Source organism: Trichomonas vaginalis, chromosome IV (genome assembly GCF_026262505.1).
Source record: "Trichomonas vaginalis G3 chromosome IV, whole genome shotgun sequence".
Taxonomy (NCBI): Eukaryota; Parabasalia; order Trichomonadida; family Trichomonadidae; genus Trichomonas; species Trichomonas vaginalis.
Window position 1 is genome coordinate 18,477,129 of NC_067206.1, and position 24,614 is coordinate 18,501,742.

Sequence of the window (24,614 nt, forward strand, 5' to 3'; positions counted from 1 at the left end):
TTTTTATCCGATAGAAAAGATGACGAAATTCATCTCAGTAAATAAGTACATGACAGAAGTCAAAGATAAGTTAGCTCCATTCGCATATTTGAATGTTTACTTCTACAATTTTGAAAAGTCTACATTTGACAAAATTTGGAACATTGCACCAGTTAAGTTTGCTGTTGTTAGAAAAAGTGGTGCAACTTTTGAAGACTTATACATTGACGGTATGTTGACAGTCAAAGAAAATTTTGACAGAAAGTTCTCAAAACTCGAAGAAGGTAAAGCATACAAACTTGTTATACCTTATGAACCAAAGAAAGCAGACGACTATGAATATTATGAGTCTAAGATAGTTGAAGTTCAAGGTAAATTGGGTAAAAAGATTTTAGAGTCTAAGCCAGTGTTTGCTCCTAAAGAGGAAGAGAACATTGACATTGACCCAGAAATGTTCTAAAAATAAAATTTTATTTTTACATGTCAAATTTCTTCTTCTCTGGCTCTGGTTCTTTCTTCTCTTCTTCTACTTTCTCTTCTTCTACTTTCTTTTCTTCTACTTTCTTTTCTTTCTTTTCTCTCTTCTTCTTCTTCTCTGGTGGAGTTATGTCAAATTTGGCGCAACCATATTTATGTAAAAGTTCTTTGTCCTTTAATAGCTCATCTATTCTGTTTTCTATTTCATCTTCAAGAACAGCGCATGTGTCTTCTTTGCATTCTAAGAACTTTTGTTGGACTTCATCTTTCCAATCGGCGTCATCTCTGTCAACAAGTCTGTCATTGACAAACTTAAAGACTTCTCTGCTTAATGTTTTATGGTTCTTGTCATATTCCCAGAAACAGAACTTTAGAACAAATTCACCTTTCTTGTTTACACTATGTAAGATTTTATGGTCGACAGAAGTTTTAGAGTCAAAAAGCTTGTCTCGAATATAGATAGCGAAATCACTAGACATTTTCTAAAAGATAAAAATTTTAATTTTTCTAAAAATATGTTAGAAAAAAAGTTTGCTGACATTGACAAGAAATTTGAGAATGTTTTGAAGAAGAACAAGAGGAAGTTAGAAAATGCTCAGATAAAGCCTATACATGAAAAGTTCTTATTTGCTCAGAATGGTATAACAGGTCTAATCGCACCACCTGGGTCGGGCAAGACTTTCACTTATCTTAAAATGGCTGCACAACAACAAGAACTAGATGAGAAGAACCCATTCTATGAGTTAGTAGTCATTTGTAGTACTTCTGGTCAATTTGACCAAACCATAAATTCGTTCAAAGATATTATAAAAAAGTCTAAGTTAGTATGTATAAAAGATACTGAGTTGTTGGATTGGATAAAGAAGTACCAAAGAAGAGTTTTGAAGTATAATGCTATAAATGAGTATATAAATTCTAAGTTTAAAGACCCAAATGAGGAAATGCAGAGAATATTAGAGAAGAAACACTTCAGAAACAAACAGAAAGAGATAGAATACATTTCGAAGAAATTGCAATCTTACGATTGGAAGACATACCCTCATAGGTGTCTTCTTATCTTAGATGATTTCGCCTCTCATCCTTTGCTTAAGAACAGAGAACAAGATATGTGTCGAATTCTTAAGAAGCTCAGACACTTTAACATCTCAGTTGTCATTTGTGTACAGACAGCAAAGAGTTTAAGTAAGGATGTTAAAAGAATACTTACTGATATCATACTTTTCCCTGGATTGTCCGAAGACGATTTCATGGAACTTATGAAAGAGTCCATGGCAGGTAAGTTTGACAGACATGAACTATGGGAGAAGTACAAAGTCATACAAGACCCTCATACTTCTTTCAGAATTCATATCTACGCAAACAAAGTTCAAATTGTAAAAAGTCAATAAAAATAAAGAGTTCATTTACTCTGCTTGTTTGAAGTTGTCAAAATACTCTGTTATTTTTCACGATTTTCATACGGAATTCAATAAAAATAATGTTTAGGGTAGAAGGTTAGATCTAACCTGTTTTCTACCCTCTTTTCTACCCCAGTTATTTTATAAGCGTTTTACATGGTAAACGTTATGAATTCGTGAGACTCTAAACAGTTTCGTAGCTTCAATTTCTTCTGTCAGTACATCGAATGTTTTAACAATGCCGAAGGTTTCTTTATATTTCTTCTTGACATCTGAAAGAAGGAAATCTTCTGCTGTTGGATAGTTTTTGTTCAGAAATTCTAACATGTCCATTTTATCTTCTGCTGGTTTTTCTGCTTCTTTCTTTAAATCTGCATAGTCGTTTCTCATTCTTTCTATCTCTTTGACGGAGTAGTTATATTTCCTAATTGCTGCTTTACATTTAGAACATTGCGGGTTCATTTTTGCGTTATATTCTGAAACCTTACCTGCTAAAACAACCAAGGCGTCAATGGTTTTCTTTAACTCAAAAGTTGCTGGTTTTATCTGTTCATTCCATACCTTACCTCTTCTATCTTTATCTCTTATCTGCCATACACATTTTGCAACTAATGTAACAAAGTTGTCGTAGGTCTTAAATTCTTCAGATTTATATATGTCAGAAACATTCTTATATACCATGTCGCAATCTTTGTCCATAACTTTATGGTTGCAATGAAAACCAAGGAATTCATAATTTACCTTTCGTATGAACTTCTTTATTTCTACTGAGTCAGTTGCTTTGACTTCAATTTCGTCGAATTCAGGAATAGTGAGTTTTTGTTGTTGGATTTCAGGTAGTTTAGGCAAATGGTCAATAATGTCCTGCATTTCATAAAGATACTGTTCATTTGTTTCATCTTTCGCACTACAGTCTAAATTACTTGTTAAAAGTTCCTGCTTTATCTTCTGGATTTCTGTTTCGAAAGTATATGAAGAAGGAATGAAGCTTTTCATTTCTACTAACATTGAAGTTGGGTTCATGACTAAAGAGTTTGGTGCTGTTGTTGCTAACATGTTCTTACAATAAAAATAAAAAAATATTTTTTTAAAAAAACCAACTTTATTTTTTATTTCGGGAAAATTCATGACAAATTCAAGAGGGTAGAAAAGAGGTTAGAAAAGAGGTTAGATATACCCTTCTACCCTAAAATATATTTTTGGTGTAAATTTCATGACAAATTCAAGAGGGTAGAAAAGAGGTTAGAAAAGAGGTTAGATATACCCTTCTACCCTAAAATATATTTTTGGTGTAAATTTCATGAAAATTCAAGAGGGTAGAAAAGAGGTTAGAAAAGAGGTTAGATATACCCTTCTACCCTAAAATATATTTTTGCTGAATTCAGCAACAAAATTCAAATTGTAAAAAGTCAACCTTGAAAAATCTAAGTGTTTAGTCTTAGTAAGATGGTAGCTTCTTAAAGCATATGCCGTCCTTGAGTTTTATGTACGTGAAGAGAAGTACAATGAATTCAATTACGAGTACAATTGCAATGACAACTAAGGCAACTATTTTTGTCTTTTGCCAGCAAGAGTACTTCTTCTCTTCCAATGGTTCGGCAGAACTATACTCACTCATGAGAAATGCCAAAACGGTTTAATAGAAAAAGTGTCATTTTTTCATGTCCGAAGACTCGAAGGTGCAACACTTCCAAAATACCGACGAACTCAGAAGAGCAGCATGGCAGTATCTTCTTGACAACTTCTTTGAGTTCTCCAAGTACACCTTGGAAAATGCTGAAGAACTCCGACACAGAGAATTTGGAGAAATTGCACTCCAATACTACATTGACAAACAAAGGGTAAACAAAGGGTAAAATAAGACTAAAAACTTAACGTTTAAAAAGTGACATTTTTATGAGCTCCGAGTCACCGAGAAAACTTGGTCAGATGTTAGCAGCTTACTTCCCTGAGGAGGATGGAAGCGTTACATACGTAAGGTTCAAAAACAACGAACCTGGAATTGCGTACAAAATTCGCAATTACATGACCATGGAAGAGTACGAAAGGTTCCTACAAGAGAAACCAGCTCTAAACAACTCAGAAAAGAAAGAAATAAAAAGTTTAACTCGTAATTGTTTATTTTTTTACTTGTATGGGCAAGCTGCAAGAATGAAGTCGACTATCTCAGTCTTTGTCTTGACCAGTTGGACTGCTCTTGCGAGTACGTCTGTTTTGCGGTCTCCAGCTGGTGTCTGACCTTCGTAATTGCGCATGTTCTTGAGAGCTCCAACTGTAAATGGTTGTAGGATGAAGAGTCTCTCAGACTGCTTGAGGTAGTCTTCACGGTCACGAACCGAATCTGTGGTACGAGTCGAATCGGTCGATTTGAGGGAAGAGAGTGAGAGCCTGTCTTCTTCCATTGGGTAGTAGCATACTCTTTGCGTAAACGGTTCAGACCTTCTTCGAACTCTTGGTCTCTCTTGGATTGAGATTGGAATTGTGGGGCAGGGTTTTGCATAAACATCCAAGGGTTGGGGAAGTAAGGCATAGGCTGAGGAGGAGGGTAGTTCGGGAAGCCTTGTGGTAGGTAGTAACCTTGAGGTGGAAATTGGTAGTAATACGGAGGTACTTGCTGGAACTGAGGTGCAGGGGCTGGTGCTTTAGGTTCCTCTGGTTTGGGAATGGGCTCGGTTGGTGGTACGTCGGACATCTGTTTGTGGCTTAACCGTCGGAAGAAAACCTTTCCTGTCGGAAGGAAAAACCTTTCCTGTCGGAAGGAAAAACCTTTCCTGTCGGAAGGAAAAACTTTTTCTGAAGTTCGACCAAAAAGTTCTCAATTTTCGAAAATTTGAATGGTTTACGGACGGACAACTGGAAGAGTCCTTCCTGTCGTCGGGAAAATTTTTTCCAGTTGTCGGGAAAATATTTTCCTGTCGGATGGAAGGACTCGGAATACCAGAAGGATTTGACGAGGCAATTTACCTTATAGAGATAAATGAAGTTGTTAAGCAGTACTTGCGCAGGGTAATGAAGCCCAAGGTCAAGTTCACCACTATTTCTGGAAGGTCTACACTTCAGCTCGAGACTTCGACTGGAATTCCAATTCAAATACCAGAACGGGACGCAGCCTACGATGGCATAAGGACGCCAAAAGAGAAGCTCTTGTTAAGTTCCTAAACAAACGTCCTTGGATAAAAAATACCAAACAAGGAGAACCCCCTACCCCATATGAAATTGGCAATTCAGTCTCTCCTTCACTTTCTCGGGTCAGCCGTTTCTACATAACCTGTGAAGGCGACATCCAACCAGTTCAGTCAACCTTAACGTTTTGAGTAAAAACATTTTTTTTCATTTTTTGAATGAAGCAAGTTAAATTCGTCCCACACCAATCTCAATGGACCGATGAAGAGTTTCAAGCTATAGTTGAAGGTGTTGAGAACGACATAGACGGCGAACTTGAAGGAGCTCAAATCACAATTGCAACCAAAATTGCAGAAGTCAAGGAACAGATAGCTCCACTTAAAGCTACCAAAGCTACTCTTGACCTCATGGATAGTTACCGTTTAGATGTCAAGAGTGGAATAAGACAATTAAAATTAAAACTTCTAAACTACGAAGCTATACTCCAAAAGTTAGCAGAAATGAGAAGACTTTACCAGAGCTACTTACATGTAAGGGACTTACCTTCAAGCAGTCCGACCAAAGATGAATTTGTTGACATTGTCCCAATTTTGTCCGAAAGTCAGCTCAGATGTTTTGAACTGCTCCCAACATATCCAGAATATGAACGTTTGCCTGAACTCTTCCGCAATCTCAAAAAAACGTTTTTTGGTTCTCATGTTCCAAACTTTTATCGGAAGAGACAACAAACGTTCAGAAGAAGAACAAGATATTATTTTAAACTTGTTGTATGACTTAACCGTCATAACAAGCTTTTTGAAGTAAAACCGCCATTCTCAAACCACTTCATTTTTTTCGATGTCCGAACAAGCACCGAAGCCGAACACAATGGCAGATGTCCTTTCAATGTTGCCAGACAAGCGCCCAGTTCAAATTCAAATTTTGAATTTGAAAGCTCATCTGACAAACACCGTTAAGACTCTCCAAAGTAGTCTTATGGAAGAGATGAAGGGACTTAAAGGTGAGTTCCTCATGAACCAAGCTTCCAATGAGAAAGTCCTGAATGATTTGACGGAAACCTTGCGCATTTACGCGAGAGAGAACCGAGACCTTGCCAGACTCATCTACCGTTTCTTCGAAGAGATAGATGCCATCTGGAAGGTACTCGGAAAGGACAGAACCTCCAACACCGTAATTCGTGAGCACCAAATTGAAGAAGGAATTTTCGAGGAAGAAGAGGAACACGAAGAGGAACACGAAGAAGAAGAGAAACACGAAGAAAAGGAAGTTTGGGCAACCCTTGTTGCCGATGACAGTTATGAAATTTCCCAACCCTACCCATACAAAATCCGCAACAAGGAGACCGGCAAGGTTCTTACCCCAGTCCTCAACAACTTGGGACACTTGAACCTTACCCTTCGGAATCGCGGTTCAATCTCCATGGGCAAGCTTGTCGCAATTCAATGGGTTCCAAATCCAAACAAGAAGACGAAGGTCAGACACATTGACGGTGACAAGCTCAACAATCGTAAGGAGAACCTCGAGTGGTTCTAAGAGTAAAAAAATTTTATTTTAGGGGGAAACCCCAAGTAAATTTAGGTGTTTATTTGGATAAGTATGTGAAATTAAGGTCAATTTGCAAAATTAGTTCCCGACCTTTGAATTGGACTCTTTCGTCATCCCAGTTGCGTAGGAGGTCGTCCCAGAGGAGTTGGTAGATTTGCCAATCCAAGGACGATTTGTCCTCCCAGGCATTGAGGATGTACTGCTCGTAGAGTCTCATGACCTCTCCCTTGCACCAGACACCCTCTTCCTTGGAACGTAAGGCTTCTTCGAAGTGCTCGAATGCGATTGGCTGCGTGACCATCCGAAATGACACTTTTTGTCCGTTTGGTCAATGTTTGTGTCTCGTGCCATAGTCGACGAAAATACAGACAAACAGGTTATATATGAGTTTGAGACCAAGAATGGTGTAACTCGACCTGTCCGATTCAAAGACTCCGAGGGCGACCATGAAATTAAACGGAAATTAGCTAGGAAGGAATATAAAATGGACTGGTTGCCACCACCTCCACCTCCACCACCTTTACCTGTTCCTCAAGTAAATAAGCCTTTCCCGTTCCCAAGAATTCCCACATTTTAATTCAAATTCGAATAAAAATTTTTTACTTCATGCAATGTTTTATTTCTGTGCCGTCTTCAAGTATGCCCCAGTACTTACGCTTGGAGAGGACATGAACTTCGGAAAATACCTTATCTAGCTTAAAACAGCCCATCTTTTCACCGACCATACCCATTTCAATGAGTTTGTTGTACCCTTCTTCGTTCGTCATGAGTGCGTCAATGTTCTCATAGTAAACCTTCACTTTGGATTTGACTTCGGAGAAGAATTTGTTGTAGTTGTCAAGGACTGCCTTTGCGAACTGAGGGTAAGACCAATGTTCGACAATAGGTTTTAATGTGGTTACTAAGCCACTTTGACCTTGAGTGAATTCGTACTTCAAAACAAAAGGAGAAAACCTTTCAACAAAGTTGTCGACCTTCTCATAATGTTTACTCTTCATCTCTTGAGGTTTCTTAATGGAATATCCCCATGTCGAATTCATAAGCAATTTGAGTGTCATTGCAAGTTTGGGGTTTGAAGCTTTCCTAATATCATACAGTTGTTGTATGACTTTTCCAACTGTATAGTTCCTTCCCGAGAACTCACCATCTTCGTTTGGAATTCCAGTCGGAATATATTGGACAAACCTCATGTATGCAGCGTTAAGGTCGACATAGTATATCTTTTCATCTGAGTCGAACTTGTCGCAACCAATTGGTCCAGTTTGTGGAAATTCAAGTGAGTCTCTTATCTTCTGAGAAACTTCTCCTGTTATCTCATAAACATCGTCGAAGCAACCTGTTTCATATAAAACCTTCTGACCTAACTCAGATGCTCTCCAATACAATTTGACGTCAATTGGATGTCTCAATGGAAGTTTGTTTATAGCATCTTGAAGTTCTTGCAACCTCATTGGAAGTTCTTCTGGTTCAGGTTGGTATCCGAACAATCCAACTCCTTTTGGAACTGTGTACTTCTTTTGTGCTATAACTTTGTCTGGAACAACTTTTGGTCTTGCTAACAGTGAAAAGTTTGTTTCGTCTTTTGGTACAAAAGTTTCTGTCAGCTTGTCATCTGGAATTGTTCAACAAACCTTTCTCGAAAAGAATGTTAACAGCTCTGACAATGTTGCACTTGCCTTTTCCGAACAATGGGTTTGTAAGACTTTCGTTCAACATGAAGTGGTTGTGGACAATTACAATCTTCAACCATGGTAAGTCTTTGTCAACAACATAGTCGTCATGTGAAGAACCTTTAGCTGTAGGTATGTTAACGCGGATATTGACATTTGCCAACGGTGCAATTTTGACAATTGCCCTCTGAGAATGTACCTTGTTTTCACACATGACTCAAGATACTTCATCTTCTCTTCTGTAACAAGACCAGAGTTCCTGAGACATGTAAGAATGCAAGGTTCGTTGACAATTGTTTCAATTGAATTGTAAATTCCATACCTTGTCAAGTCAATGTCAGACTTATTTATGAACGGGAAGTATCCAGCATGTTGTCTGACTGCTTGAGGGTTAGGTTGGTACCATTCGAACTTGACACTTGCAATTCCTTCAATTGCATTCAAAATGTCTGAGTCGGAGTCAACCATTTGTTCTCTCTTTGTAGTCTTGAAAGCGTCAAGAAGTTGTGCGGCTGTTTGTTCATTGCCATGCGCATAGTAAATGTGACCATCTAAATCTGTTACGGTTAGTCTGAGATTGTATCCTTTCTTATTTCCGTCTTGTATGGCAGCAAGTACTCCCATGAAGCCTTCTTTGTTCTTTCCTTCGTCAAAGTTTACTGTAAAGGTTCGACCAGATGTAATTTGACTTCTAACTTCACGGTACTTTTCATATGCATATCTTGTTCTTTCCATGGGAGCATGTGCATCTTCACCTTTTCCTTTTTTCCTTCTCAAAGGATGCAATTGTTCGTCATGTTTCCAGTAGAATCTGGCAAAGCCGTCGTGTCCTTCAACTTGTGGCTCAGTAACATCAAAAGGCATGTCCATAAGACGTTCTTCTTCTAACCTCTCTAGTCTGTTTGGATAATTTGCACGTGCTGTTTCCAAATCCATTTCGTAGGTCAGACCAGCCAGTTTGTCATAGACTTTTATGGGTCTTCCCTTCCTATATTTAAACTTCTTTGAAACTCTCCAACCATATCTTTCTAACTCTGCTTTTATTCTAGCAGACCTTCTATCCATTCTATACGGAGGCATTTTTATAAAAATAAAAAAATATATTTTTTCTTTACTTTACATAACCTCCCGCTGCCATAAGCCTTTGACGCCAACCCATACCAGCTAATGAAGGTTGGCTTGGTTTAGTTTGAAAACTAACCTTTGGTTTTGGTTTTTCTTCAGTTTTTGGCTCCCCTTCTTCTATTGGTTTTTCGTCACTTTTCGGTTCATTTGACTTTACCTCACTTGCAGGAACAGTTGTGTCGTCAACATCTTCATAAATATCATATGCCATCTGTTTTTGTTTTCCTTTCAACTTTTTGTGTTTGTTTGTAAAGTTTAGAATATTTCGACTCTAAGTCAATGAGATGTTCTATAATGAAACTGTTGGTCAGTGAAGTAAACTTTTCCATCTGTTGTCTCGAAAGCTCCTTCAGACTTCAATATTTTATTTGTGAGAGTCTGTTTCTTTTTTGAGATACTAGCCGTTCCATTTCTATGAAAAGTGACTTTATAGTTAGGGTTTGTATTTCCAGACCTGGCACTTTCTATTATTGAATTTTTCTCTTCATCTGTAAGTTCTTTGACAGGTTTTGACAATGGTTCTGAACTTTTTGTTTGTGGTTGTCAAATCTACCGTTTCAACTTCTTCGGTCATTTCATCTCAGTAAAAAATTTTAGTTTGGTTTGTTTTCAACTGGTTGTTTAGGTTTTTTAAGTCGGTCTAAAACTTCCTGAGGTATAGGAAGAACTTGACAAACACGTGTGTGTAACTGCTGGAAGTCGACAAATCCATCTTGAACCCATTTGTCTCAATGCTGTATTGTTCATTTCATCTCAGTAAAAAATTTTACATTCCCCACGTTTGAGGCGGTTGAGGTTGGTTATTGTTTACCCACTGTTGTGCATGGTTATATCCTCTGTTAAAGAATCTTTCACCTTGGTCCATATAGTGTCCTGCTTGGTTATAGTAGTCATTTGCTTTGTTATAATAGTTTCCTGCTTGTCTTCCTACATTGTCCATCCATCCTTGAACTTTTCCTCTTGTTTCAGGATTTGGAATAAGATTTGCTGCATCTCGTGCTACATCCCAACCTTTCTGTACAGTTTGTATAATAGGTTTGTGCTTTCTCTTTAAGTATACCTAATGTACTCAAAATCTTCCTTCCAACTCCAAATACACCTCTAGCTATTGTTCCCACTGCGGGCAAAAATCTGGATGCAACTCCTGCTAATGCGCCAAATAAACCCATTTCTTATGGGTAAAAATGACGAATCCAAACAAGGACCCCTATGTTCTAAAGCAACAAAGAAAGCACTCATGATAAAAATCTTAGTTCAACACCAAATGCTTGGTTTATGGATATCTTGGAAAACATTCCGAGGTATAGAGAAGATGGACCACCATACTGGCTAATATTTGTCGGTCAAAACACAAGATACTGTGAAGCCATACCATTACAGTCCAAAAATATTTTAGATATCTTAGCAGCTTTGACAATATTCGTTGACAAATACCATCCAACAAAACTGACATCTGACTGTGAAAGTTCTTTCAAATCAGATGATGTAAAAAACTATCTGCGTTCAAAAAATGTAAACCAATATTTCATTGTCGACCAAAACCATTCTGCTCTTGGTGTCATTGACATGACGGATGTATAAAATGTTAAGAGACTTAAACCAACCACAAGGTGGTGAAGCAAATGAAATGTCATATGACGACAAATATAGACACTTCTCCATGGCAAAGATGAGACAAGTTTTAAATATTTACAATAACCGTAAACAAAAAGGTTTGGGAAACCACTCCCCTGAAGAAATGAAAAACAACCCTGACTTAGAGAAAGACTATATATTTAATAATTTAGTCAAAAGAGACAAACAAGAAAGAATGCCGGGCTTCAAACTTAAGAAAGGTGACAAAGTAAAAATAGAAATACCTAAACGTGACCCATATGAAAATACTATTGACTATGACAACAATGGGAACCCGACAGGTACTCACATTCGTGTTCGTAAAAATAGAAGAAAGTATACAAGAGAATATTATGAAGTTTTAGGCAAACATGGCAAAATGTACAGACTGCAAGCAGAAGATAAAACTACTATTGTCAGACCTCGTTTCAAACTTGTTAAGGTTCAAGGTGGTATACTTTCAAAGACAGTTCCTAACAAATATAAGACAACTCCTGACGAATATGCTAAAGAAGTTGAAAATGACGACTAAGCATTTCTATACCATGCGTAAACTGTCATGTAAGGTGGCATGTAGTCTTTACTCTGTCCCGTTGTTTGCGTATAGCCTGAAACGCGATGTGTATGGCTTCCTCCTACCTCAGTGTTACTCCAGTAACAATTTATAGCAAACTTAACGTCCTCTTTAACATCATATCCTTTACCTTTTGTCATTCCTGACCAATCCCAAAATCTATGACTATGCAAACCTGCTTCAGATGTAGTTAAACTTACGTAGTGACTGTGCGCAGGTAAATTTGCACCTGAAATCGTTTTACTTCCACCTGTTTCCTTTGAAGAGTTTGCACAATACAAAAACCTGTCGACTATTTGAGTCCAAGTTCCAAAACCAAGTACTCCTTCTGGTTTGGTAGAGTTCATTGACGTGTAAATAGAACCTATAGGATATACTGTTTGAAGTATTTCTGTCTTTAACGTTTGAAGCTCTGTTTTGTCTGCTTTTTTATATAACTTTTCTTCAAGTTCATTTACGTCAGAGATGCTATGTCTATGATATTTTTGTGGGTATGTTCCTTCTGTCCATGCGAAAATACGTTCTTTTGTTGCATCTACATATCCTTTTATCCATGTCGAGTCTGCTTTTGTATTCCTTAACTCTGTAACACCTTTCTCAAGCTCTTTCAACTGTTGTCCATCTTCCATTAAACCTCTGGTATGACTTGAAACCGTTTGTGCCAACATATCTACAGTTTCTTTGTCGGCTTTAAGGTCTAAACACCCTGAAACCCATCCTGTATCAGCTTTCGTTTTTAAAATCTTCGATGTCCGTTCATTATACCATTCAACCCTTTCTTTAATTTCATTGTCTTTTTCATCCACATATTCCTTATCTGCCTTCTTCACTAACGCACTAGCCACGCATGCTAACTCATCGTTAACATATGTTTTGTCAGCTTTCTTTTCAACATCCTCTTTTGTTGCATATGTTGCATCTGCTCTGTCATGTTCTTCTTGAACTTTTTCAATGACATACTCTTTGTCAGCTTTGTTGTCAATATCTGCTTTCAAAAGAAGTTCATCTATAGGTTTCTCGTTTAAAGTTCCTTTTGTTGGATTTATACAAACAGTATGGTTCTTACTGTCTTGAAACAGAAACTCGTCTGTCATTGGGTTTATCGTCAGTTTTAAGTTTCCTTCTTTCAATGACTCAGATATCTTAGAATAGTTTGAAAAGTTTGTTGTGTTCTTATTTAGAGCTTGCAAAATGAGTTGTCGGTTGTGTTGTATTTCTCTCATAGACGCTGTTTCTTTCGACATTTTTATTCTAGATAAAATATGCTTTCAATAGAAAAAGAAAATTCAAGAGTTGCTACAACTAAACCATTAGATGAACTTTTTACTAATGTCGGTCAAAAGTTTGAGACAGAGACCGTAAAGCATGAAGGCTATCGTTTTGACTACCCATTAAGATGGCTAAGAGACCCATCTGTCACAAAAGCTATTGGCTTTCGTAGAATGAAGTTCATTTCAGAAGCCATACATGGTTTCCCATTTACGGTCGGTTTTACCGTTCGATACTATAACAAAGAAAAACGTACGTATGAGAAATTTGAACAGGGAAAACTTTTACAAGTGAATTTGCTTGTAAATTTAGAAACAACTCTTCAAGCTTTTCAAGAAAAAATAAACGATATCTATCTCGAATATGCAAACCAGTATAACATTGACGAAGGAGAGTACCATCTCGATATTGTTTATGACAGGAAAAACGCAACTGTTAAAATCAATAAAATAGAAGACCTTGGAGAAAACGTTTATATTTCTACAAAATATAACAACTTGGCATGGCATAGATTTTTGAGGATGTTAAATCAGCCTGCATGGTATCCAGTACACCCGGACTATTATGAAGTCGAAAACCCTAATGGAACATATGAAAATGTTTTCGACTCAGATGCTATTATAGTTCATGCTTCATTTTCTGGTGCACAAAACTCTTTTTTATGCTTGGCAAATGACTTTTACGAAAAACCTACAAAGCTATATGAACCGCCGAGTGGAAGTATTTCAGACTTTCAAGTATGGTTTACTACAGATGGAAGAAAAAGAATAATTCCATTATACCATGCGTTTTACTTAGAACTTAGTTTCATATACAACTACTATCGAACGGTAAAAATATGATTTTTTAATACGGTTGAGGTGTTGGATTTGGTTGCCAACTAGACTGTGGTGCAGGTTTCAGGCTGTTGTATAACAGGAGCTTGTTCTTCTGGTTCAGGGTCTTTAGGTATAATACCAACAAACTGACCTACTCTTTTACCAATATTTTGACACCGTTCCAAATTCCTCTTCCTACGGTTTTTATTCCATTCCATATACCTCTTCCAACATTTCGAAAGAAGTTTCCTATCTTACTGAAGAAACCCATTTTACTATATGTAAAAATCTAATGTCCGCCTAGTCTTTACGTTTCCTGTTGAGTTCCATAGCATTCTTTAACTGGAGCTCATACATTCTGTTTCTCCTCTGGTAGAAAACATATTCTGGGTCAACTCCTGTGTTCGCGTCATCTGCATAAAGTTGTTTATATCCCACTTCAGGGTTTGTATAAAACTCTTTCCATCTCATATTTGCATACCATGGTGGCAAACCTAACGCAGCGTCATTTGACATGGCAGTTTGCATTTGTACATCTGTTGGCACTTGACCATAGTTTGCCATTGCAGTTTGTATTCTAACTTCATTTGGAATATTCTCTGGGTTTGGTTGTCCAGGTTGCTGTGCATTCGCTAAGTTCTGTGCGTCCATTTAATATTAGATAAAAATATCTCTTACGAGTACATATACTGAACATTTGCAGGCATTGGTTCATCTTCATATTCTCTGTACTTTTCTGCCACGTCAAATAAATAAATGACACAATGGAAAAAACCTAAAACAAGTAGTCCTATTTCAAAACCACATTTACTTACTAATAAAATTTCTTTGTTATGACACTTTCTCCAGTTTATAGGACCTCTCTCATATTCTATCTTGTCATATCTAAACTCATAGTCATGTATGTCCTCTAACCATCTCATAACGGTTTCCAAACCACTTTTATCGGATGTAAAGTAAAAGCATGGATGGTTATGTAAAACGTCTAAAGTTTCTAAAGAGTCTCTCAAAGTCCAGTCTACTTGGTATTGAAAATCCCATGTGTTATAGAACGGCGGGTCCACTATAAAGAAAACATTTTCCTTGTCTTTATATTTTTCATACAAATCTGTCCAATGACATCTCACAAACTCTATACCCTCAATATATTTTTCTATGTCCTCTTTGAAAACATTTGTATAGTTAAGATATAAAACTTTTGACATAAGTGTTTCAATGTCATGAACTCTTATAGCACCACTATATAATAGTCTAGCAGATATACTATTCCAGTCTATATATTCTGCTTTTTTCAAAACCTCTCTCACAATATTTTTGTTATCTAATGGTATACGTTCCATCTTACCTATAGGTATCTTTTCTTTTAACTCTTTCAATATTTTGTTTGTGTCTGGTATATGTTTGAGACGGTCCATATAGTTGTCGAAGTCATTGCATATAATCTTTGAGTCTGGGAATATTATATGGCACAAATGGGATATATAGAAACTTCCACCGAACAAATCTACAAATGTTAGACCATTCGGTAGTTTCTTAAGTTCTCTCAATATAATATCTTTACATTTACTCTTATTTCCAAAGAAGGGTAACGGAGGTTTTGTAAAATTCATTTATATATAATAATAAAAATGTTTTTTCCTGAAAAGTGACAGAAAAGTGACAAAACATGAAAACATATATAATTTGTGAAAAGCGACACATTATATAATGTTTTCGACCAAGAAGACTAACAATTTTCCGAATAAAAACTTCATTTATACTAAACATCTTCGGGGGCTAGAAGGCACGAAGTGCCTGGAAGCCATCCCCCAAGAAAAAAAAAACTTCATTATACTCATTCATCCTCAGGGCTAGAAGGCACGAAGTGCCTGGAAGCCCCACTCCCTTTTTTTTTTTTTTTTTTTTTTTTTTTTGTTTTGCCTGTCAAAGGGTCAAGGTTTACAACATGTCACTTTTTGGTTTACGTGACATTTTTTTGTTGTTGTATGGATTTTGTATGTTTATTTAAGGATTTGTTCCTTATGAGGTATATAGTATGAATATATACCTCATAAGGAGCAAGTCCCACTAGAAAGCTGGGAAACTTTCTTCGAATAACTTATCATTTGAAGAAAGTTTCCCAGCTTTCTACAAGAAACCAAAGGCTGTGAGGCACTAATATATAATCAGTGCCTCATAGCCTTTAGTTTCTTACCAAAAGCGAGAAAACTTGCTCGCAATTGTTCCGCATTGCGAGCAAATTTTCTCGTTTTTGGCAGGGACTTGTTCCTTATGAGGTATATAGTATGAATATATACCTCATAAGGAACAAACTTCATATATTAATATTTAATACTTTTAAAAATGATTTAAATTTAATAATTTACTTTTTTAAAAAATTGCTTAATTCATATGTTTGAATTCAAAGATCAATTCTTTGTCATTTACATACCATATTGGTTGCATTCCTTCATGCCATTTCTCTGTAGTTTCGTAAAACATTAGAGGTGTTGAGCGCACTTTCATGCCATCCAGTGTGATCTTAGGCAAAGAAGAATGCATTTTGTTGTTGTACCGATCAACAATTGACTGAATTTCACTCCAGTCCCTTGCCCTCTGTTCGATTCCTGGCCAAAATGCTTCAATTTTGCCGTTTTGATAAGGGCAGTGTGGTTCGATGCGCACGGCCCTTATCTCAAGGGCCAAAAGTGCTTGTGTGAAAACACCCCGGTTCTCGCCGCCATTGTCGCTCCAAATAGCGCATGGCTTTCCGAACCGGGCAATTGCTCTCTTCAAAACATTGGTTGTTTGATGCGCTTGCTTCGTGCTTAGATGTTGCCAATCAAGCACGAAACGTGATGCATCATCAATGATGGCGTAAAGAATCTCGTGTTGATCCCCGCCAAAGAAATGAATATCAACGTGCCAGCATGTGTTTACATACTTAAACACATACCTTGTTAATGTCGAGCAAGTTTTCTCGTTTTTGGTAAGAAACCAAAGGCTGTGAGGCACAAATATATTATCAGTGGCTCACAGCCTATGGTTTCTTGTAGAAAGCTGGGAAACTTTCTTCAAATGATAAGTTATTCGAAGAAAGTTTCCCAGCTTTCTAGTGGGACTTGCTCCTTATGAGGTATATATTCATACTATATACCTCATAAGGAACAAGTCCCTGCCAAAAACGAGAAAACTTGCTCGCAATGCGGAACAATTGCGAGCAAGTTTTCTCGCTTTTGGTAAGAAACCAAAGGCTGTAGTTAGTATCCATAATTTCGGTACCAAGGGTCTACGCCCCTCGGAACCAAAATTATTGGGTTTGACAAAAACTGTTTGACACGTAAAATACATTTGACATTTACAAAAAATAAAAAAAAAAACAATTTTTTTAAAAATAAACTTAAAAATTAACGTTAAAATTTTTGACATTTACAAAAAATAAAAAAAATAATTTTTTTAAAAAATAAACTTAAAAATTAACGTTAAAATTTTTGACATTTACAAAAAATAAAAAAAATAATTTTTTAAAAAAATAAACTTAAAAATTAACGTTAAAATTTTTGACACTTCACAAAATAAATTTTTTTTAAAAAAATAAACTTTAAAAATTAACGTTAAAATTTTTTATTTATTTTTTTATCATAGATTTTAACACCCAGGGTAAAAAAAATAATTTTTTAAAAATAAATTAACTCAAAAATTTTTTAATTTCTGTATATACTAAATTTTTCATAAATGATAAAATTAATTTTGAGTATATCTAACCCGTTTTCTAACCTCATTTCTAACCTCGCCGCTTAGCGGCTCAGACTCGTAGGGTTTCATGAAATTTCAACAGTAAATATGCTGGCATGATTCAGGAATGTCATCACTATCATCATCCACATACGTTAAAGATTCATACCATAAACGAGCTTCACAGGAGATGAGAAGTAATGAAACAATAATTAATAATTTATTCGTAAAATTCATTTTATATAAAAATAAAATTTTATATCTAATCTGATTTTTCGAATTCTTCTAACTTCTTCTTCAGTTCTGCTATATTATCTTCATATAATTTAATCTTTCTCAAAATACCATTTTTATCTAATGGCTGCTTAATTTTTCTAAATTGAACTCTACCATCTTTCATTTGATGAACATAAAAACCTTCTGGAATAGTTCCTGATTTAATGTATTCAACTAAAAACTTTTGTTTTGTTGCTTCAGTAATTTTAGTACTCATTTTATTAAAAGTAAAAAATAAAAAATATTTTTAAAATTAACTTTATTTTTTATCGTCGTCTTTTCCTTAATTCCTGCGGATCAACTAGATCGGTTGAAGGTCTATTACTTTCTTTATAGTGTTTATAAAGTTTATAAGCCGCCATATGATAAGGATAATTAAACCATAAATACGCTTTACCTAAAGTTTTCAATCGATTATATAAATCATTATTGTTAGGCGTTTCAGGTGGTGCAGGGTATTCGAGAACATCTCTAACCATTTAATTACTTTAAAACTCTTGGTTTCTTTTTAGTTTTTAACAGTTTCTTTGCTTTTGCGATTTTAGCTAAAATATATCTTCGACCGTAATGGAACCAATTCGAACCTCCTGTTTTAGGGTCAAAAGGTCTTCCATAACCGCCAGGGTCATATGGTGCGACTGCAGTTACTGGCGCTGGTGCTGGTGATGGCGCAGGTGCTGAATTAATCGGCGCCTCAATTGGTGGATATTCTGGCTGTTTCTCCTTTTCTTTAAGTGAATTTAATTTAAACTCTTCACCATTCAACTGACCTTTAAAATCTTTAAGCTGCTTAGATATTTCATTATCTTCACCTAAAAGGTTTTGCGACTGGTCAGCAACCCAGTTACCTAATTTCTTTAACTTTTCAGATTTTAATTTTCTGGCAGCAGCTCCCACAAGCATTCCAGCATTATTTTTTAAAGCTTTTGATACAGCTCCACCAGTTAAACCGTCAATAGCTTTATAACCTCCATACAAAGCTGATAGTGTTGAAAATACCATTTAATGCTTATTAAAATCATTTCTCATAATGATTAACTCATAAAATTTTTCATCGGAGCTAAACGTTAATGAAACTCTGACTTTTTCACCACTGAACCTCTTTATTAGTTCATTAATTCTATCAATTATATTAGCACACTCACTTACATCATCAATGATAGTAATATCATCACAAATTATTTTTACATTTAACGACGTCATTTATTACAAATTAATTTCTTCTATTCTTTAAATAATTAATAAAAGACCTAATACGTGTGAGTGGTTCGCGGTTCCTTTCCTGTGTCGGGCTTGTTTGAATCGGTGTAGATTTTTTCAGACCTGTTGGAATAAGATCAGCCCCGGCAGTTGAATTAATCGGTGTTCTATATAAATTTCTATATAAATATGGTCCCGCTACAGCACCAGCATAATAAAAGACCTACAGGAATTACAATTATTATAATTCCGCGGTTTAGGATTCATCAAAACTAGCCCATGCGCTTTCAGTCGTTGAACTCATTTATATATAATTAAATTTTAATAAGCGATTAATATGAGTTCGATAATAATAATCTTTTCTGTCATCAGGAAGGACAATATCTTTTAGGCTCGATGGTTCAACTAATTTTATATTAAATTTATTAACATAATTAGTTATTGAATAATGCTTCGGCGGAGAATATAAACAGTTTGATAAACATAAAATAGAATCTTCAGCGAATTCACTTATACTTGATTTAATGATTGCCGCTTCTCTGGACCAAACACCATTAAATGAAATTGATGTTAATAAATAATCATCATTTTTAATGGAAATTGATTTTGGTAAGTACTCCAGGAGGTCATTTAATGTTATCTGTTCTGCTCCGAACTGAGCAAATCGATAAAAGCATTCATCATTATTAATTCCTGTAATCTCTTGAAAATTTTTATTCGTGTATATATTTTCAATCTCATCACCGACAGCACCATCTTTTAAATCAAATATGAAACCAGCTTTTGAATTTGAATTAACACGAAATTCTATTGAATTAGTTTCAAAACTATAAAACATATCAACTTCATTAGGTTGAGGATATCCGGCACCTTTTAACTGTTCAATAAGAACCGATTTAATCTTTTTATTAAATGCTGTCATATCATCTCCTGTGTCTAAATCTATATAAATCTGTAAATCATATTGATGATTATCTCTTATTATTCCAAAGTTATATAATTCAATGGTTCGTCCTGCAGGAATGGTTTTTATCTGTCTTATTTCAATTGCTTTTTCGCCAGTGTTATAATCAACCCAGTGTTTAGGGTATTCATAAATGTATTCACCATTGATATTTTAAACGGTTGTGAAAATATGTGCTCATAATAGATTTTAATACTTTTATCATTAAGACTGGGAACGGTATTAACAAAATTTCTGACTTGCATTTTTAATTATAATAAAATGAAACATTTATTTGAAGAAGTAGATGAAAAAATGAATGAAAAATCTGATAAACTCAATAGTTCATTAATTCTTCCCTTCAGTAAGGATTATCAGTTCTGTTCAAACGGTGTGTATTTCTATTGCGGAAAAATGGGTTCGGGAAAGACTTTTAATTTAATTCGTCATATTTTAATTACTGAACGTTTAGGTCAAGATTCATATTATGACCAAATCATTATATCAGCAACTTCAGATTCAATGGATTCAACAGCGAAGACGTTTATGGGTAAAGTTCAGGCATCAGTAATTAAAATTCCAGATAGCGAATTAATTTCTTTTCTTCAACGTTATATAAGAAAAAGAAGAAATATTATGCAATAGTTGAATTTATACAATCAGGAATGCAAAAGACTCGGAAGAAATGGAAAGAATTATTGATAAACATCATTTGAGACAGCAGGATGGTACGTATGATATGAAACGATTGACAAACTACATTCTCTCAAAACTTTCAAAATATCCTTTTAAAAAATATCCTTCAAACACTTTATTAGTTTGTGATGATTTCGCTGGTAAAGGTTTAGTTTCAAAACCAGATTCACCATTAGCTAATTTAATTACTAAAGTCAGACATTATCACATGTTGCAATACTTATGACGTGGAGGTTTTTAGCATTAAACATAAACGTTTAATTACTGATTTCGTTATATTTCAAGGTTTCTCAAAATACGATATAGAATTAATTTGGAAGCAATCAGGTATAACATTACCTTTTGATGAAATCTGGGATGCTTATAAATCACTCATTTCACCACGTTCATATTTAGAAATTCATATAATGACTAATACAATTAATGTTAAAAATATACCTTGGGAAAGACCAACATTATTTTAAAGCTTTATTTTTAGATGAGGTGTTGTGAATAGATTCCATCCATCTCTATCACCATTTCTGTTTATATTTTTGGTGTCATTCATGTCCACACTTTCTGGATCAGTTAGTTTTTGAGGATAAAGATTAGAATAACTGTTTTTAATGATGGTGCTTCACCTTTTAACGCATAAACTCTATTACTTTCTGCATATTTAATTTGAACCACCAGAACCATCATTAACGTAAATAGTAAATGGTTTATAATCGATGTTCATATTTCGACTTCTGCCTTTTGATTTCTTATTTAACACCTCAACATCTTTATAAACTGCGCCCGTTTCAGTGAATTCAACAAGATTTTCATTTTCAAGTTTCACGTTTAAACCTTTATCAAAGATATTATTCATTTTTATAGTAATAAAATTTTTATTCTCTAGAAAATGAGAAGTAAATCCATCTTAGCCGGTGCAGTGAATGTTCCTATTGAACCGACGTCGAATGTTGATTCAAGAACGACAAATAATATTATAATCAAAAATTACAGCTCCGAAAACTTGAAAGATAAAGAGCCGGAGCTAAAATCCGTTAATTTAAACACAACTTCAAACACAAACGCTAACAGTGAAGTTAAGTTAGAATATCCACCTCCATTAGAACCAATCATATCGCGTGATGCTCAAGATAATCCTTATTCAACTATTCAAACAAATACTTCAGATAACGTAGACCATTACCTCCTTAATTTATACCAAACAATATTACTCAAAGACGATAAGAAGCTTTTGACAAATCTTATTAGTAAGAATCAAATAATTTTAACAAAGGAGGATTTAGAAAATGTTATATCAAGAATAACAGGGAAACAGTGCGTTATTGATTATCTGACCCTGAAATCGAATGTTGGTCAGACCGGTATTTATGAAAATCGGTAATATTAGAATAATCGAAACACCAGGAACTACAGGAGTTGAGTTTAAGTATAAATATTCAAATGAATACACAAAACTTTCAACAGAATATAAACTTTGCTTGAAATATGTTTTAACGAATTAATTTAAATTTATATTTTTATCCCTGGTTCATCATCTAGTCCATTAGCTCTTATATTAGACCAAAAATCAACTTCTATAGTCATTGAACAGGAGCTTTAATTTCAATTGGTTCGCCTTGAAAATCAACTAATCTAAATGTCATATCTTTTAAATGGTGTGGTTGAATTCGAACCCATTTTCCTTCGTGCCTTAATAAAATCGGAAAATTAGGCATGAATACAGAATTAACGGCGTAACAGAACTATTTATATTCTATAACAGAATTTTTATTATTAACTCCTGAAATTCCTGTTACATTACTTATTTTTGATTCAACATATAAACAGTTTCCATAACATATGTAGGGTGCAGATTTCATTTCAATTATATATTTTTGATTTTCAATAGAAGATTTTAATGGTAATTCTTGATGATAAGCACCTAATAATAAACGTGCTCGATGAGTCATATCAGTAATTTTAAATTCTTTTTCGGAACTAAATTTTATTATTCCTGAATCAGTTAATTCACAGTTAACGGCTCCGTTAAATTTTTCATCAATCCTTTCCTGAATATTAACATCTAACGTATCAATATCATATTTATTTCTTGCTTTAAAATGAATTTCAGTACTAATACCATCAATTTCAAAAGTAATGAAATCGTTAGCGTCTGTTATAACAAATGAAGCGATAGTGCTAAAATCAAGAACTCTGAAAGCTAGTGGTTCATTCTGAAGACCAAGGTTAGTTTGTAATTTTAATGTCCCGTAATCATTAGGATCAGTACTTTGCAAATAGAACAACATTTTTATTATAATTAAAAATATGAGTATATCCGCATATTCTTATGAAGCTGATAGGGCGAAAAGATTAATTTTTGGTTCATACACGTTTTCATTTAATGATGAGCATTTAATAAGAACTGACGGAAAAACTGAACATTTAATCTCGTGGAAAGAATATGAAAAATTCATTCCAATATTAACGCCATGTACAATGCCTTTTATAAAAGACGGAGAAATTATTGAAAAAGATAACACAACAGTATATAGGTCTGTTTATGAAGCATTAGAATATATGTTGAATTATAATCCCGAAAGATTTGATCCAAGCACTACGCCATGTGCAATGCCCTTTATTAAGGATGGTGAAATTGTAAGGGTTCCGAATTCAACGGTTTATACAGTTGTTCAAAACAGTTTACAAAACATTTTAGTGAATATCTTTAATTCAGAAACTACAGAAATAAAATTACCGTATATAACAGATGCTAAAGAAATTAAATCAAGAATTACAACATTATTTGCATCACTTAATGATTTAATGACTTATATAATTAATACTCCCCAGCCGACTTCGGCATTTGATCCAAACACGACGGTTTGCAGTGTGCCTTTCATTGATGACAGTTCAGTAATTGAATTAAGGGATTCAACAGTAAATGAATCATTAAAGGCTTCATTAATGAAAATCATTGATTTTAACTCATTCATGAATACATATAATTCATTCATTAATGTTTCATACACTTCTAAAGAAGGTGAGCCAAAAACTATTGATAAAGCGGTGTATGAAATAAAAGCATCAATGACGAAATTGAATTCGTTAACTTTTGACGGTGATAGTTCCGTTAATAGCATGACATCAGGAAAAACAATTTTAACGAAAGAATATTTAAAATCTCATGTTAGTGAATTCGTTGAAATTGAAAAAGAAGGCGGAATTAAGTTCGATCCACTGGGTTTCATTTTCGACTTAGCGAATGCGGGTGTTAGTTTCGCTGAATGGACAACGATACAGAGTGAAATAAATGCAATATGGACGTTTTTGGGGTCAAAAGCGGGAATGGGCGAGCTTGTAGATGCTGCAAGAACATTAGGTGAAACGGGAAATTTTGTAGATGGTTTTAAAAGACTTGTTTCAAATGTTTTAACAAACACAAAGAAATTATTTAGATATACCGTACATAACGGACAGATTTTCGAACAGGTAGCAACAAACCCTCCGGTTATGGCTGCGTTGATGGTGGCTAGAGACATAAACCAAGAAGAGGAGAAACCAGAGGATACGGGTCAGGTTATTCGAGACATCAAAAACGTGTATCCTGAAGTTATTGATTTATTTAGAGGTGTTAATGATTCGATTTCAAATCATTCTATAACCATTGATGAAGAGAATAAATTAACAGATTATATATTCGTCATTATTGCAGAACTAATGAAGAGAATAAATGAAAAAGGTATTGATGATATCATTAATGTCAGCGATGTAATGATGAAAAGAAATTTTGACTCATTATTTACAGAACCGAAAACAGAATATAGTCTTTATGATGTAATTACTGAATTAATGAAAAAGATTAATGATAATAAGAGTTCTGGCGGAAGAGTTGAATTAGAAGTGAATGATGTTAATGAGAAATTAGATAGTAAAGCAGATAAAGACCATGTTCATTATATAAGTTCAGATGAACAGATTATAACGGATTATCATGGATATTTAACACAGGATGAAGAAGTGAATACGGAAGATGTTAATGAAAGAAGATATAAATTCATTCGTGCTGAAGGTTATGACATAAGATGTGTTATAAATTATGATACAACAGGTAAAGCACCAGAAGCATTTGATTATAACGGTGAAATTTATGCTTCATACTTCTTTGTTAACGATGTATTAGTTGAACCAAGATTTACTTTGATGGTTAAGTCAAAATAA

The 24,614-nt window shown here is 34.7% G+C and overlaps 13 protein-coding genes and 5 pseudogenes across 18 annotated transcripts, besides 5 other annotated features; 11 read left to right on the forward strand and 7 right to left on the reverse strand.

The window, feature by feature from the left end:
• Window positions 1-15,504: part of a mobile genetic element that runs on past the window's edge.
• Window positions 20-439, forward strand: TVAGG3_0121790 (protein of unknown function, DUF4108 family; the record flags this gene model as incomplete). The annotated part of the gene is made up of 1 exon (XM_001311099.2): window positions 20-439. The coding sequence occupies one exon, from the start codon at window positions 20-22 to the stop codon at window positions 437-439; it is 420 nt and encodes a 139-aa protein (XP_001311100.2).
• Window positions 456-935, reverse strand: TVAGG3_0121800 (uncharacterized protein; the record flags this gene model as incomplete). Its single annotated transcript, XM_051223585.1, has 1 exon — window positions 456-935. One exon carries the CDS (start codon window positions 933-935, stop codon window positions 456-458), a length of 480 nt encoding a protein of 159 aa, XP_051108571.1.
• On the forward strand, window positions 972-1,844 carry TVAGG3_0121810 (protein of unknown function, DUF4106 family; the record flags this gene model as incomplete). The annotated part of the gene is made up of 1 exon (XM_051223586.1): window positions 972-1,844. One exon carries the CDS (start codon window positions 972-974, stop codon window positions 1,842-1,844), a length of 873 nt encoding a protein of 290 aa, XP_051108572.1.
• TVAGG3_0121820 (organellar and viral DNA polymerase type B) lies at window positions 1,995-2,876 on the reverse strand (the record flags this gene model as incomplete). Its single annotated transcript, XM_051223587.1, has 1 exon — window positions 1,995-2,876. One exon carries the CDS (start codon window positions 2,874-2,876, stop codon window positions 1,995-1,997), a length of 882 nt encoding a protein of 293 aa, XP_051108573.1.
• Window positions 3,515-3,709, forward strand: TVAGG3_0121830 (uncharacterized protein; the record flags this gene model as incomplete). Its single annotated transcript, XM_051223588.1, has 1 exon — window positions 3,515-3,709. The coding sequence occupies one exon, from the start codon at window positions 3,515-3,517 to the stop codon at window positions 3,707-3,709; it is 195 nt and encodes a 64-aa protein (XP_051108574.1).
• On the reverse strand, window positions 3,980-4,545 carry TVAGG3_0121840 (annotated as a pseudogene). The gene has a single exon. A coding segment is annotated over exon 1 (566 nt).
• Window positions 5,195-5,780, forward strand: TVAGG3_0121850 (annotated as a pseudogene). The gene has a single exon. A coding segment is annotated over exon 1 (586 nt).
• On the forward strand, window positions 5,814-6,509 carry TVAGG3_0121860 (MazG nucleotide pyrophosphohydrolase domain-containing protein; the record flags this gene model as incomplete). The annotated part of the gene is made up of 1 exon (XM_051223589.1): window positions 5,814-6,509. One exon carries the CDS (start codon window positions 5,814-5,816, stop codon window positions 6,507-6,509), a length of 696 nt encoding a protein of 231 aa, XP_051108575.1.
• On the reverse strand, window positions 6,600-6,822 carry TVAGG3_0121870 (uncharacterized protein; the record flags this gene model as incomplete). Its single annotated transcript, XM_051223590.1, has 1 exon — window positions 6,600-6,822. A coding segment is annotated over one exon (223 nt), but the record flags the coding sequence as incomplete, so codon positions are not given.
• Window positions 6,853-7,098, forward strand: TVAGG3_0121880 (uncharacterized protein; the record flags this gene model as incomplete). Its single annotated transcript, XM_051223591.1, has 1 exon — window positions 6,853-7,098. One exon carries the CDS (start codon window positions 6,853-6,855, stop codon window positions 7,096-7,098), a length of 246 nt encoding a protein of 81 aa, XP_051108577.1.
• TVAGG3_0121890 (uncharacterized protein) lies at window positions 8,264-9,127 on the reverse strand (the record flags this gene model as incomplete). The annotated part of the gene is made up of 1 exon (XM_051223592.1): window positions 8,264-9,127. One exon carries the CDS (start codon window positions 9,125-9,127, stop codon window positions 8,264-8,266), a length of 864 nt encoding a protein of 287 aa, XP_051108578.1.
• Window positions 11,127-11,462, forward strand: TVAGG3_0121900 (uncharacterized protein; the record flags this gene model as incomplete). The annotated part of the gene is made up of 1 exon (XM_051223593.1): window positions 11,127-11,462. One exon carries the CDS (start codon window positions 11,127-11,129, stop codon window positions 11,460-11,462), a length of 336 nt encoding a protein of 111 aa, XP_051108579.1.
• On the forward strand, window positions 12,767-13,615 carry TVAGG3_0121910 (uncharacterized protein; the record flags this gene model as incomplete). Its single annotated transcript, XM_001300824.1, has 1 exon — window positions 12,767-13,615. One exon carries the CDS (start codon window positions 12,767-12,769, stop codon window positions 13,613-13,615), a length of 849 nt encoding a protein of 282 aa, XP_001300825.1.
• Window positions 15,407-15,504: a terminal%2Cinverted (terminal inverted repeat of Maverick-3 transposon ID:TVAGG3_0121670).
• Window positions 15,505-15,590: 86 nt separating this feature from the next.
• Window positions 15,591-15,712: a mobile genetic element.
• Window positions 15,713-16,666: 954 nt separating this feature from the next.
• Window positions 16,667-16,733: a mobile genetic element.
• An 834-nt stretch (window positions 16,734-17,567) lies between these two features.
• TVAGG3_0121940 (uncharacterized protein) lies at window positions 17,568-17,798 on the reverse strand (the record flags this gene model as incomplete). Its single annotated transcript, XM_001288508.1, has 1 exon — window positions 17,568-17,798. The coding sequence occupies one exon, from the start codon at window positions 17,796-17,798 to the stop codon at window positions 17,568-17,570; it is 231 nt and encodes a 76-aa protein (XP_001288509.1).
• Window positions 17,799-18,052: 254 nt separating this feature from the next.
• TVAGG3_0121950 lies at window positions 18,053-18,583 on the reverse strand (annotated as a pseudogene). The gene has a single exon. A coding segment is annotated over exon 1 (531 nt).
• Window positions 18,584-19,105: 522 nt separating this feature from the next.
• Window positions 19,106-24,614: part of a mobile genetic element that runs on past the window's edge.
• TVAGG3_0121970 lies at window positions 20,007-20,619 on the forward strand (annotated as a pseudogene). The gene has a single exon. A coding segment is annotated over exon 1 (613 nt).
• Window positions 21,304-21,916, forward strand: TVAGG3_0121980 (annotated as a pseudogene). The gene has a single exon. A coding segment is annotated over exon 1 (613 nt).
• On the forward strand, window positions 22,722-24,614 carry TVAGG3_0121990 (uncharacterized protein; the record flags this gene model as incomplete). Its single annotated transcript, XM_051223594.1, has 1 exon — window positions 22,722-24,614. The coding sequence occupies one exon, from the start codon at window positions 22,722-22,724 to the stop codon at window positions 24,612-24,614; it is 1,893 nt and encodes a 630-aa protein (XP_051108580.1).